Genomic DNA, 13,557 nt, shown 5'->3' with positions numbered 1-13,557 from the left:
AAGAGCAGAGGCACAGAATGGGAAGGAAGCAGAAGAGATGAGCCCAGAAAGGGGAAGCCTGGGACATGAAGTGATATTAACAATGAACACGTGCACAGCCCTTTACAGATTACCCCCAGACACTTCCTCCCCTGTCATTTCCTGCATTATCCTCCCAGTGGCCTGTGAGATCCGTATCTGTAGAGCAGGTACAATTACGGTCCCATCCTACAGCAGAGAAAATTGGGGCTCCCTTGGGGCTCCCTTGACTGAGAACACGTAAACTGGCAAGTGGCAGAGATGGGATTGGAATCAAAGTCTCTGACTCTAAGCCGGCGCTCAGGCAGCGGGCCAGCCACATGATGCTCACTGAGGAACACCCCTGCCCAGTGTGGAAGATCACGAGGTCAGAGAGCCTGGGAGGGTGAGCTGTGGATGTTCCCCCAGGACGGCGTGTTCTCCCCACAGCTGCTGAGTCGGCAGAACCAAACTTGCCACCCACCCATCTCATTTACAGTAAATCCGGTGGGTTGCAGAAATGGGACCTGAAACTGCCTGAGGGCAGCAGAGTTGGGGGACAGTGGGGGACGGGAAAGGGGCCAGCCTGCTGGGCCATGGGAGGGGACCGTCAGGGGAAAGCCCTTCCCGCCTCTGGGGAAGGGAACTTCCGCTTCGGACCGAGGGCAGTAGGCTCTCGGCTCCTGGTCCCACTGCTGCTCGGCCCAGCGGCCTCACAGGACACCAGCTTCCCAGGTGAGGACGGGGCTTGGCGCCTGGGGGAGGCTGGCAGGGCCAGTATGGCAGAAAGTGGTGATTCCGTAAGTGTGAGCTTCGCGTCGCCTGCCTTGGAGCCACCTGGGCTGTTTAACAGTGCAGGTAGCTGGGCCCAATCCCAGACCTATGGGATCCAGCTCTCTGGGGTGAGGTGGGGAGTCTGCTGCCACCCAGGGCCTAGCGGATGGGCAGGCCACCTAAAGCGGGAGCCTGGCACATAGGAGCTTTGGCATCGCAGATGCTTGAGCTGAGTCCGGCTCTGCATCTTATGTGTTGGTTATCTTGGGCAAGTCACCTAACCTCTCTCAGCCCGGCCCCGCTACAGAGAACAGAACCTCTCAGCACTGCTGTGCCGTAGAGGACATCAAGCTTACAAAAGCTTAGTGCGTGCCCTGGCTCAAAATTTATCAGTAAACCAGAGGCAGGAGTGGGATTATAACCCAGTCGCTCCTGCCCAGCCCAGCATTTCCCCAACACCTTGCTTATTTCCTCATACTCTGCTGAGAAAGCTCAGCTTGACTCTTCCAAAGAAATAAGGGGACGTGCACGTAGAGTTACGATGAGTTCTCAGCTAGTACTGAGTGAGCGCAATGTTTGTGCAGCGGGGGAGTGGGATGTGGCACTGCACGGGGCAGGGGGGACCTTATTTCTTCTAAGCACCTTCTCCTGTCATCCTTCCGGCAGCCCTGTCAGGTTGAAATCAGCATTGCCAAGAGGCTCAGAGAGGTTAAGGCACTTGCCTGAGGTTATGCAGCCGGTAGCAGATGGGGCTTTAAAGTCAAGTGGGCCTGACTCCACACTGGGGAAAGGGACTGCTGGACCGAAGGAGATGGAAAGGTCAGAGCCTGGGGGGAGGACAGAAGAAACCAGGCTGGCAATGATGATGGGCTGGCACAGGCAGGAGGCAGTTAAACCAGATGAGTTGTAAGCCCTAACCCCAAGGCTGAAACTCGGTGGCTTTTGAAATGGGCTAGAACCAGCACTTTTCCACTCCCCCTGCCCCTGGCTTCCCCAGGAAGCCCAAGTCCTGTCAGTACCCTGCTCCTCACCCACTCCCCCCACCAGCTGGTCGCAGCTCTCCACCCCTGGCTGCCTCCAACTGACAGAGCCCCTCCCTCTAAGCCCAGTCTTTCAAAGGGATTGTCTTTTTTTACTTCTCCAACCATCTTCCTTTCTGTTCAACCACTCAGGAATTCTTGGATGACAGTGATAATAATAAAATAACTAATATTCATTAAGCATTTCCAACATGCCAGGCTTTGTTGGAAGCTGTAACTCATGTCCTCGCACATACCCTATGAGGGAGAGAGTAGCATTATCCCCACTTTATAGGAGGGTAAACTGTGGCCAGAGAGGAGTGATTTCCCAAGTCCCTTAGCTAAGAAGCAGTAGAGACCTTATGTGAACGCTGAGTGTTGCTTTCCTTGTGACACTACAGGCTCCCGCCACCAGGTGAATGTGTGCTGCCTAACAAGAGCAGCAGTCATCGGGGTGGTTAAAAGCCACTTTCACCGAACACTGACCATGTACCTACCACTACTCTTGGCATGTCCCATGCATTAGTCCTTTTATCAGGCTGTCTGGCTTCAAAGTTTATGTTTTTACCACCAGGTACAGTGGCCTCTTAACATAACATTGAGTTTTAAGATCCAGTGGATGTGGGTTTGACTCCCAGCCACACAGGAGCTGTGTGACTTTTACCAAGGTGCTTGCCCTCTCTGATCCCATTTCCTCATCTGTAAAACGAGAGAGCAAGAGTACTTTCTCAGGGGCTGAGTATCAAATTACATGGGATAATGGCATGTAAACCATCTGGCTCAGAGCCTGGCCCATAAGTACCCAACTTATTAAAGTTGTTAAATTGCCATTTTGTAAAACCTTTAGCAAGAGCAAGAGTGAGAGCTGATGCTTATTCATGGATAAGCAGGACCATGCCCCTGAGCCACCCTGTCTTCAGAGCATAGAGCCTGACAGAACCTAAAGCTGTCACCAGCATTCCCTGGCCACACTCATCTTTACAGCTTCCTTTCCTTGGTGCACATTGTCTGGCATAACTCAGGGCTTTCAGCAAGAAATTGATCAGGACTAGGCTAAGGGGCTGAGGCTGGTTTGCAGAGCATAGGAGTCAAATATCGGCAGGCTTTGTCTGGTCCCAGGGAGTCCTCCACATGCCAGACTCTGGGGTTGGCACAGCCAGCATGTGGCAGACAGGGTAAGAGTTTGGCCACAACCCTGCTGTTAAATAGTTTGCTGGGTGATTTTTGGGTAGGTTGCTTTCTAAGTTCCGATCCTCAGTTTCCTCATCTGCAAGATGGGAAATTCATCACAACCCACTTCCCCAGGATGTTGTGAGGATCAGAGAACAGCAGCAATGGCAGTAGCAGCCACAAGTCCCAACAAGAGCTTGGGGCTCAGGGCTTTGTGACTCTTTCCCATCCATGGTCTCACCTGGGTCCCTGTGGCCACTCTGGGAGGTAGGCAGAGACCACTCTGCTCCCCCATTTTAAGAGAGGATACCGTTCAGCCTCTGAGGAAAAGTTTCCTGGAGGAAGAAGGCTTTCACCCAAGCTTTGAATGATGAAAAAAATTTGAATCTGGGCAAAGGTGGAAGGGGCTGCCTCAAGAGGTAATGAGCTGCCCATCACTGAAATGGTGAAAACCATGGATGGAAGAGCCCTTAGCAGATATGTCATTTCCTCACACTCTGCTGAGAAAGTTCAGTTCAGCTTGACTCTTCCAAGGAAATAATGTGATGTGCAGCTAGCGTTGTGATCAGTTCTTAGGGCTGAGTGAACACAACATTTGTGCGGCAGGGGAGTGCGATGAGGCACCGCACGGGGGACCTTGGCAGAGGTGTCATTGAGGAAACTTAAGAATAAGCTGAAGTGTCCTCGGGAACTGCCATAAGCGGTAATTCCTCTCCTAGGTATAAACCCCAAAGAATCAAAAAGATACTCAAATCCTTGTTCACAAATGTTCATAGCAGCACTCTTCACAATAGCCAAAAGGTGGAAACTTCCCAAATGTCCACCAATGATGAGTGGATAAACAAATAGCCAAGCGAAATGGTGTGTGCCTGTAATCCCAGCTACTCGGGAGGCTGAGGCAGGAGGATCACTTGAGCTCCAGAGTTCGAGACCAGCCTGGGCAACACAGTGAGACCCCATCTCAAAAAAAACCAAAAACCCCAAAACCAAATTGTAGTATGATCTGTAAGTGGAAAGACACAAACGGTATTTTCCTCTGCTCTCACACCACAACAATCAACACAGAAGACTTCTGTGACCAAATGTGGGGGGTTTCTCCCCACACACCAAGCAAGCAATCAAATCTGCTGGGTGTCTTTCCACTCAATTCTGACACTGTCTAGAAAGAGCATCAGACCCCACAGGCTGAGAGCTCAGTCCCACAAGACTGCTCCCCCTCAGACACCAGTTGCAAGTCCAGGCCCCCAGAACTTCTGACAAATCAGCTTCAAGTTGGGGTTCTCACAACCCCCTCCTTGGGTTTGGTTTCTTTGCTAGAGTGGCCCACAGAAGTCGGGTAAACACGTTTACCAGTTTATTATAAAGAATAGTATAAAGGATACAGATGAGGAGATGCTCAGGGTGAGGTATGAGGGAAGAGGCGTGCCACTGTCATGCCCAGGTCCCTGGGCACGCTGCCCCCGAGGAACCTCCTCGTGTTCAGCTATTTGGAAGCTCTCTAAACCTAGTTCTTTGGGATTTTTATGGAGGCTTTATTATGTAGGCACGATTGATTAAGCCATTGGCCATTGGTAATCAATTTAACCTTCAGCCCCACTCCCCTCCCCAGAGGTTGGGGGGTGGGGCTGAGAATAGACCCTCTAAGCCTGCCTTGGTCTTCCTGGTGATGAGCCCCATCCTGAAGCTACCTAGGGGCTGGCAGCCATCAATCAATCATTAGCATACAAAAATACCTCACTTTGGAAATTCTAAGGATTTTAGGAGTTGTCTGCCAGGAAAGAGGTAGAAGACCAAATATATACTTTGCAATATCACATGTATCCATACAATGGAGTATTATTCAGCTATAAAAAGGAATGAAGTACTGATACATGCTACAACATAGAAACATGGATGAACCTTGAAAACATTACCCTAAATGAAATAAGTCAGACACAAAAGGTCACACATTGTATAATTCCATTTATATGAAATAATAGGAATAGGTAAATCCATAGGGACAGAAAGCAGATTCATGGTTGTCAGGGCTGGAGGAAGGAGGATTGAGAAGAAACTGCTTAACAGGCATAGAGTTTTATTTTGGGGTGATGAAAAATCTTGGAACTAGATGGGAGTGAGGGTTGCACAAGACTGTGAATGTATTCAATACCACTAAAATGCTTGCTTTAAATTGGTTAATTTTATGTTGTAGAAATGTTGCCTCAGTTAAAAGTATATAGGCTGAGGGTTAAACTAGATGAACTTAAAGGCCACTTTGTCCTGAGAGCTAATGGCATGGAACACTGGCCATGCTGACAAGTTTGAGACAGCCCACCAGCTTCTTCCTAGTTCTTTGGGATTAAAAAGCGGCCATCACTGCCCTCTTGCCAGAGTCACAGCTCTGAGAATATTCTACCAGCAGAAACAGCCTGGTATGCTGGCAGGGACATCGGCTTCATTCCTTCCTGTATGACTCTGAGCAAGTGACTTGGCCTCCCTGAGCCTCAGTGTCCCTTTGATGTAGGAATCACAGTAGATGCAGGGATGCTCTAAGCATGCAAGGTGGCCCGTTCATAAGCAGCATCATACCCTGAATTCAGAAGCTCTACTGAATAAGAGCTTTGGGGGAATAAAACCCCAAACCCATAGTAGCCTAGTTGCCTCTCCAGTCTTGCTTCCTGTCACTTGAACCCTCGCTCCCCTCTGCCATACTGGCCTCTTGCTGATCCTCAACATCCTAACCTCTGTCCTGCCTCTAGGCTTTCTCCATACTCTCTGTCCTTCTGGAACATTCTTGCCCCCACCTTTTCTGGACCTTCAGGTCTCAGCCTAATCATCACTTCCAAGAGTGGCTTCCCCTTGGAGAAGACTTTCCTGGTGGGAGGACTTCCCTCACAAAACCTGCCACCTCCCACCTCCAGCCCAGTTACTCTGCCTCCCAGCATCCTTCTCTTTCTTTCAGAGCACCAATCACAGTCTATCACTATTTCTATTTACTTTATGCTGACCCGTTTATATCTACCTGTTTATATCTGTTCCCACTATGGGCACAAGACCATGAGGGCAGGGACTGTATCTGTCTTGTTCTTCACTGAATCCCCAGCACCTTGCACAGGGTCTGGTAGATAGGGGACAATCAGTGAACATATGGATGGAGGAATGGATGGATGGAGGGACAGATGGAGGAATAGAGGGATGGATGGATAGATGGACAGAGGGATGGAGGGATGCAGGGGCAGAGGATGGATGGATGGAGGGTGGATGGATGGATGGATGGACAGATGGACAGAGGGATGCAGGGATGGAAGGATGGAGGGATGGATGGATGGATGGATGCAGGGATGGAGGGGTAGAGAGATGGATGGATGGATGGACAGGAGGATGGATGGATGGATGCAGGGATGGACAGAGGGATGGATGGGTGGATGAATGGATGCAGGGATGGAGGGATAGAGAGATGGATGGATGGATGCAGATGGAGGGATAGACGGATGGATGGATGGATGGATGGACGGGGGATGGATGGATGGATGCCGGGATGGAGGATAGAGAAATAGATGGATGGATGGATGAATGGATGGATGCAGATAGAGGGATAGAGAGATGGATGGATGCATGGATGGATGCAGGAATGGAGGGACAGAGAGATGGATGGATGGATGCGGGGATGGAGGGATAGAGAGATGGATGAATGGATGGATGGATGGATGCAGATGGAGGGATAGAGAGATGGATGGATGGATGGATGGATGGATGGATGGATGGATGGATGGATGGATGCAGATGGAGGAATAGAGAGATGGGTGGATGGATGGATGGATGGATGGATGGATGGATGGATGAATGGATAGATGGATGGATGATAGGATCACCACGGTGGTAACCTCTCACACTGTCTTCTCCTCCACAGGACGCATCTGACACAGTATGATGATGAAGATCCCGTGGGGCAGCATCCCGGTACTGATGTTTCTCCTGCTCCTGGGCCTAATCGATATTTCCCGGGCCCAGCTCAGCTGCACCAGGCCCCCAGCCATCCCTGGCATCCCGGGTATCCCTGGGATACCTGGCCCTGATGGCCCACCTGGGACCCCAGGGATAAAAGGAGAGAAAGGTACCATGGGATTTAGCAGCATACTGGTAATACTGACCAAGTTTCCCGTCTCCTGCCTCCCAAGTCACAGTTGCCTACCTTTGAGACTGCAAAAGCACTGGCAAATCCAGCAGCTTGCTGAACCCTTGCAGTAACTTTGCAAGGAGGGCATTCTGATTCCCATTTTACAGAGAGGAAAACTAGCACCTAGAAAGTCTACTGACTTACTCAAGGTAGCCCAGTAAATGTTGAGGCTAAGACCAGACCATGGATCTCTTACCATTAAATTCAGGTGGAAAGGGAGTGCCACTGTGGCCACAGAGTCCTGTGTTTAAACTTACCTCCTGGGCAAATGACTTCTCTCTGAATTGCTATTTCCTCACCTGTAAGATGGGGGCAATGGTACTTTTGTGGGGTTGTCATGGGGTTCAAATGAGACTCCCAGCTTTGAAAACCCCTCCGTAAAATTTGGTTTATTCATTCATTTAACCTACGGTTATAGAGCAACCCTCTGTGCCAGTCACTCTCCTCACATAATCTCATTTTGTACAATCCCACAAAATATCTTCATCCCCATTTGACAGATGAGGAGGCTGAGCCTCAGGATATGTGACTCAGTCAAGGCGACACCACTACTAATGGCAGATGTGACATGCAAAGCACATCTCTCTGTCTCCAGATCCCATCTTCTCAGGCCCTATTCTCTGCCACTCTGCTGGAAAATCGGCCTTATCTTGTGTTGTGCCAAACCAAGAGGTAGTGGCTGCTTGGGGGGTGGAGGGAGAAGGAGTCTAAAGTCCATTTCCAGGAGCAGCAAGAGTGAAGTCCATGGTTGATTAGGGATGTCTGCCAGGGGTGAGGGATAGAGGGGGACAGCACTCATTATCCCTGCTCTAGCCTGAACAAGGACCCCCACACAAGCTGGGGAGGAGGGCCGGCCTAGCACCTTCCTCAGCAAGGAGCCATTCCCCTCCCCACAGGCAGCAGCCGCCAAGAAGGTCAAGCATATCACAGACTCAGGAAGCTCGGCTGGAGGGAGACCCCGAGCCCCTGCCTGACACTGCCTCCTTTGTTTTACAGATGGGAGACTGAGGCTCAGAGAGAGGCAGGGCCCTGCCCAAGGTCCCAGCGTAGGCCTCCTTCTTTTGGTCTCAGTGATCTCATTTATTTGGTCTCTGCTTTTCCAGGGCTTCCAGGGCTGGCTGGAGACCATGGTGAGTTCGGAGAGAAGGGAGACCCAGGGATTCCTGGGAATCCAGGAAAAGTCGGCCCCAAGGGCCCCATGGGCCCTAAAGGTGGCCCAGGGGCCCCTGGAGCCCCAGGCCTCAAAGGTGAATCGGGAGACTACAAGGCCACCCAGAAAATCGCCTTCTCTGCCACAAGAACCATCAATGTCCCCCTGCGCCGGGACCAGACCATCCGCTTCGACCACATGATCACCAACATGAACAACAATTATGAGCCCCGCAGCGGCAAGTTCACCTGCAAGGTGCCCGGCCTCTACTACTTCACCTACCACGCCAGCTCTCGAGGGAACCTGTGCGTGAACCTCATGCGTGGCCGGGAGCGTGCACAGAAGGTGGTCACCTTCTGTGACTACGCCTACAACACCTTCCAGGTCACCACCGGTGGCATGGTCCTCAAGCTGGAGCAGGGGGAGAACGTCTTCCTGCAGGCCACCGACAAGAACTCAATACTGGGCATGGAGGGTGCCAACAGCATCTTTTCCGGGTTCCTGCTCTTTCCAGATGTGGAGGCCTGACCTGTGGGCTGCTTCACACCCACCCCGGCTCCCCCTGCCAGCAACGCTCACTCTACCCCCAACACCACCCCTTGCCCAGCCAATGCACACAGTAGGGCTTGGTGAATACTGCTGAGTGAATGAGTAAATAAACTCTTCAAGGCCAAGGGACAGTGGTCTAATTCAACTCTGTGTCCCAGCACCTGGCACACCAGAAGTGCCATGCTCAGAAGTGTTGGTTACATGAATGAATGAACTATGAATGAATGAAGTCTCTGTCCGTGTGCTGCTCTGTGCCAGCCACACTGTGGGAGGCAGGGGTCCAGCACCAACTATGCTCCCAGTGGTAGCCTACACCTTTTCCTGATTCTCTCATTAATCCTCACACTCCTCCTGGGAGAGGGCGCATCATGCCCAGCTTACAGAAGAGCAAACTGAGGGTCAGAAGGGATGAAGGGATTGTCCACAATCTCACAGCAGGGCTGGGATTCAAGGGCAGGCCTGCCCACTGATGGCCTGAGACCTTTTTTAAAGGCAACATGTCTAGGCCAGCCCCTAAAGGGGTTCTGGGCTTGTCCCTTCCTGTTACCCCTACCAAGGATCAAGGGGTCCTCCTCCAAGGCTTTAACTGACCTTGGAGCAGGAACTTTTCCCTTTTTTATTCTCCCCACATGCCCTTCTTCCCAGTATCTTCCCAGCCTAGCACAAACTCAGCCATCCAGTTAGAGTAAATGTCACTCCCCTGCTCAAAAACCTTCAGTGGCTCCCCACTGCCCACCAGATACAGTCCCAGCCCATGAACCTGGCCTTCCAGCCTCACTCTACTGGGCCTTTCTGTCTTCTAAACAAGCCCACCTCAGGGCCCTTCCTCGCTCTGTTCCCCTACCTAGAAGCCTTCCACTCTGCCCATCTACCAATCCTCATTTAAGCCACACCTCCTCCCTGAAGCAGGAACACCCTAGCTCTCACATGCTCACTCCTCTGGCCTCCTCTAACTCCGAAGCGTGCACAGCCAGCATTTGGCTCCTCACCCTGTCTCCCCAGCTAGGCTGTAGCTCCGCACCCTGCTCATCTCTGAGCCAGCACAGAACCCATGATGGACAGCAGCCACTCAGTAAAGATTTATTGCCTGATTGGCTGAGACCACAGGACTAGGACTCCAGAGTCCCGCCCAGCTCTGCACCTGCTGTCCTCAGCCTCTCCTACTAGCCCCACCATCAAGACCCTCAACCAATCCTGACCTGAGATGGGAGGGATTTAAGATATTCCCACCTGTGTCAACCAGTCCAGCCTCTTGTTTGGCTGGCCCGTCTCTCAGGACTCCATTCATTGGGTGCAGATTCTGCCCTATCTCCTGGGCCTAGGGCCTGGGCTTGATGACCTGCCCTAACCCCAGACTGTCCAGACCTAGAATCTTTTCTTCAGGAGCTGGCCCTTATTTCTGCTGCTCAACCCTTTCAATGCAAACTGCCTGGCCTTTGACTCTAATACTAATAGTTATGATAGTAATGGTCACACCACAATTGAATTACTGTGTATCTAGTGCTTTGTGCACATCAGCTCATCTATCCCCAACCACAACCCCTAGGAGGAACATAGTATCATCCTCATGTGGCTACATGACAAAAAATATAAAACCCAGAGAGGGCAAGCAATTTGCCCAGGGTCACATAGCTGACAGCTACACAGCCAGGTTTGGAGCCTGCTTCTGTTTGCCTCAAAGTTCATCACCTCCTTGCCACCCACATCTGTTGAAACCCCTTCTGCAGCAACACCACTCTGCAGCCCCATAACCTCTCACCTGAACCCATCTGACCTCAGGAGTTCACATTCTCGAGCCTCTGCAGTTGGGTCCATCCATGCTAGGCTACACTGCACCCAGAGGCAGAGCTGGCTGCTAGTGTCGAGCATGCACAGAGCACCCCCTCTTGCTGCACAGACCCAGGCAGAGCCAGGCTTGTCTGAGAAGTCAGAGCTCCACGCTCCTGCCTGCTTGTCTCAGGAGCTGCTGTCAGGCTGCCTGTCTCTTCTGCAAGACCAACCCTCCTCTGACCCCTGACCCATAAACCCTGACCCTGCCCGCTATCTTCCACCAGAGCCCCCAGTCAAGACACTCATAACAGTGCCCTTGTTGGGCCCTCCCAGGAGCTTCCAGACCTGCCAGAAATCCAGGCTCTGACTGTGTGTCTAGCCATGGCCATCACAGTCCAACATCCCTTGCTTTACACAGATGTGCATGCATCTCGACTCTTCACATTTATTTATTTATATTTATTTTTGAGGCAGGGTCTTGCTCTATTGCCCAGGCTGGAGTGCAGTGCCGTGATCATGGCTCACTGCAGCCTCGATCTCCACAGCCCAAGCAATCCTCCCACTTCAGCCTCTCAAGTTGCTGGGACTACAGGTGTGCACCACCACACCCAGCTAATTTTTGCATTTTTTTGTAGAGATGCGGTTTCACCATCTTGCCCAGGCTGGTCTCGAACTCCTGGGCTCAAGCAATCCACCCGCCTCAGCCTCCCAAGGTGCTGGGATTATAGATGTGAGCCACTGCGCTCAGCCTTCACCTTTGTCATGGCTCTTTTCCAACCAGTTGGGATAGGGTTGCTCCTACAGCTCTCTGGGTAGATGGGTGAGGTTTCATTACAAGAACCTGGACCAAGAACACTGTGGGAACCCAGAGGTGATCTGAGATGGGTCCTGGTAGCTCACCTGTTTTATCACTGCCCAGACACCTTCCTTTTCCCCTTGGTCCCCTTCTTAGAGGGAGTGGGACTCAAATCTTCTGCCTGGGCTAGCAGTTGGGCAGGGAAAGGAAGGGAAGCAGTTCTCCTCAGGCTTATGACCCTTGACCCTCATGCACCCCCTTGATCCTGACCCCCATCCTTCAACATGCCAGAGCCCTTTTACTTGCAAGTGACAGAAGCCCCTTCAAACCAACTTAGGAGAAAAAAGGGAGTAATCAGAAGAACCCAGGAGCAGGGGAGCTGCTCAGTCTCAGTGGACACAGGGTCAAGACCTGGGTGCCCCCCAGACCTGGACTGGGATATTACTCTGAGACCTCTCTTCTCTGCATCTCTCTCTGCAGAACTGCCCTCTCAACTGTGAAGGCAAGTGGCTGCCCCCAAATGATGTCTGGACCCCCAAGTTAGCCCCTGTCTTTCATAGAAGTGACTGAGTCTAACATCTCCAATCCCCAGTTCCCAGGAGAGAGGATGCAATTGCCCCTGCTTGGAATCAGGATACTCCTAGCCCAATCAGCTGAGGAGCAGATCATTCTAATCCAGTGCCTCTCAAACTTCAGCAAGCATCACAGTCACAAGAAGGGCTTACTAGAATTTGCATTTTCTAACAGTTCCCATAGGGTGCTGTCGCTTCTGGGTTTGTTTGTTTTTTTTTAAATAGAGATGGGGTCTTGCCATATTGCCCAGGCTAGTCTCAAACTCCTGGGCTCAAGTATTCCTCCTGTCTCGATCTCCCAAAGTGCTGGAATTACAGGCATGAGCCACCTCGCCTGGCCTGTTGCTTCTGTTATGGAGATGACCTGTTGAGAACCACTGCCCTCATTATGTTGTTCCCATTCTGTGGATAAGAATATTGAGACTCAGGGAGGGATGTTATTTGCCCATGTCACACAGAGGATCCAGGATTTCGATCTAGGTCTGTTTAATCCACGTGTTGAAGGCCTGTGCACTGTGGCCAGACTACAGGCAACCCCTCCTTTGTTTCAGGCTTTGTTCTTTATAAGTCTTATCTCGCTTAATCCGTGGTGGGCAGGTACTGTTGCTATGACCTTTTCACAGATATGGAAACTGAGGTACAGGGAGCCCAATAGGTGGAGCCAGTTCTCAGAACAGCACTGGCAGGCCCTGTTAAATATGCCACCTTCTGACTACAGTGCTGAGTCCTGGCTTTACCCCCTGTTGATCCTGACCGACATGCCCCTCCCAGTGACCCACAATGCTTTGAGTCAGTTAAGAGAGGAAAGGAGAGGAAAGGGCAAAGAAGCAGGAAGGTGGGGGCTTAATAAACAATGGTAACAACAGCTCACACCATGCACGGTTCTATGTACTTCATGTTAACCTGTGTAACCTTTACAATCATGTTCCCCTTTTACAGATGGGAACACGGAGGCAGAGCAGTTCAGTGACTTGCCCGGAATTCTGCAATTAGTTAAGTAACAGAACCAGGTTCAACGCCCGGCAAGTCAGTTCTGGAGCTGCTGCTCTGTCACTGCAGACAGAAGGATCCCCGAAGGGTGGTGCAGGTGGCAGTTGCGGGTACTAGCTCTTGACTTAGACCTGAGTCCGAACCCTGCCTGGGCTTCTCACTAGCTGTGTGGCTCCCATCAAGTGACTGCCCTGGTCTCCTGTTTTACCCCCATACAAATAAACAATGCACCTGTGATGTCATGGTGCAGATCCTTGATTCTTTTCTTGGCTTAGAATCCTAGAAGTGGACTCCCCAGGTGAAAAGATATGCACTTTTGAAGGCTTTGAAATGTGTTTCCAAATGGAGGGATGGGCTGTCAAGGCTGAACATGCCAGGCCTGTTCCAGGCTTGCTGCCACCAGAGGGGAGCAGACACCAAGACAAGGACTGCCTGGAAAAGGGACCGGTGGTTATGCGGGACTGTGGAAACTCTTCCCTGCCTGCTCTCTTCTTCCCTAGGCCTTCCCACTCTCTGGGTGGGCTATGAACTTCCAGGGCGGTGCTGAGGTCAGCTTTGAAGACCCAGGTTCCTTCTAAACAGGCGTCCTCAACGTGAGGTCCCAGCATCAGCAT

At 51.5% G+C, this 13,557-nt stretch overlaps 1 protein-coding gene across 2 annotated transcripts; it reads left to right on the top strand.

Moving 5' to 3' along the window:
• The first annotated feature begins 581 nt into the window (after positions 1-581).
• C1QB (complement C1q B chain) lies at positions 582-9,044 on the top strand. 2 transcript variants are annotated; one of them, XM_054456545.1, is made up of 3 exons: positions 582-732; positions 6,850-7,053; positions 8,220-9,044. In XM_054456545.1, exons 2-3 carry the CDS (start codon positions 6,867-6,869, stop codon positions 8,792-8,794), a joined length of 762 nt encoding a protein of 253 aa, XP_054312520.1. In that variant the 5' UTR covers positions 582-732; positions 6,850-6,866; the 3' UTR covers positions 8,795-9,044. The 2 variants fall into 2 exon arrangements, with proteins under 2 accessions (XP_054312520.1, XP_054312531.1); XM_054456556.1 differs by lacking the exon at positions 582-732 and adding an exon at positions 836-855.
• Positions 9,045-13,557: the final 4,513 nt, after the last annotated feature.

Source organism: Pongo pygmaeus, chromosome 1 (assembly GCF_028885625.2).
Source record: "Pongo pygmaeus isolate AG05252 chromosome 1, NHGRI_mPonPyg2-v2.0_pri, whole genome shotgun sequence".
Classification (NCBI taxonomy): Eukaryota; Metazoa; Chordata; class Mammalia; order Primates; family Hominidae; genus Pongo; species Pongo pygmaeus.
Note: the sequence above shows the minus strand (reverse complement) of the source record. Positions and strands in the feature narration are given on the sequence as shown.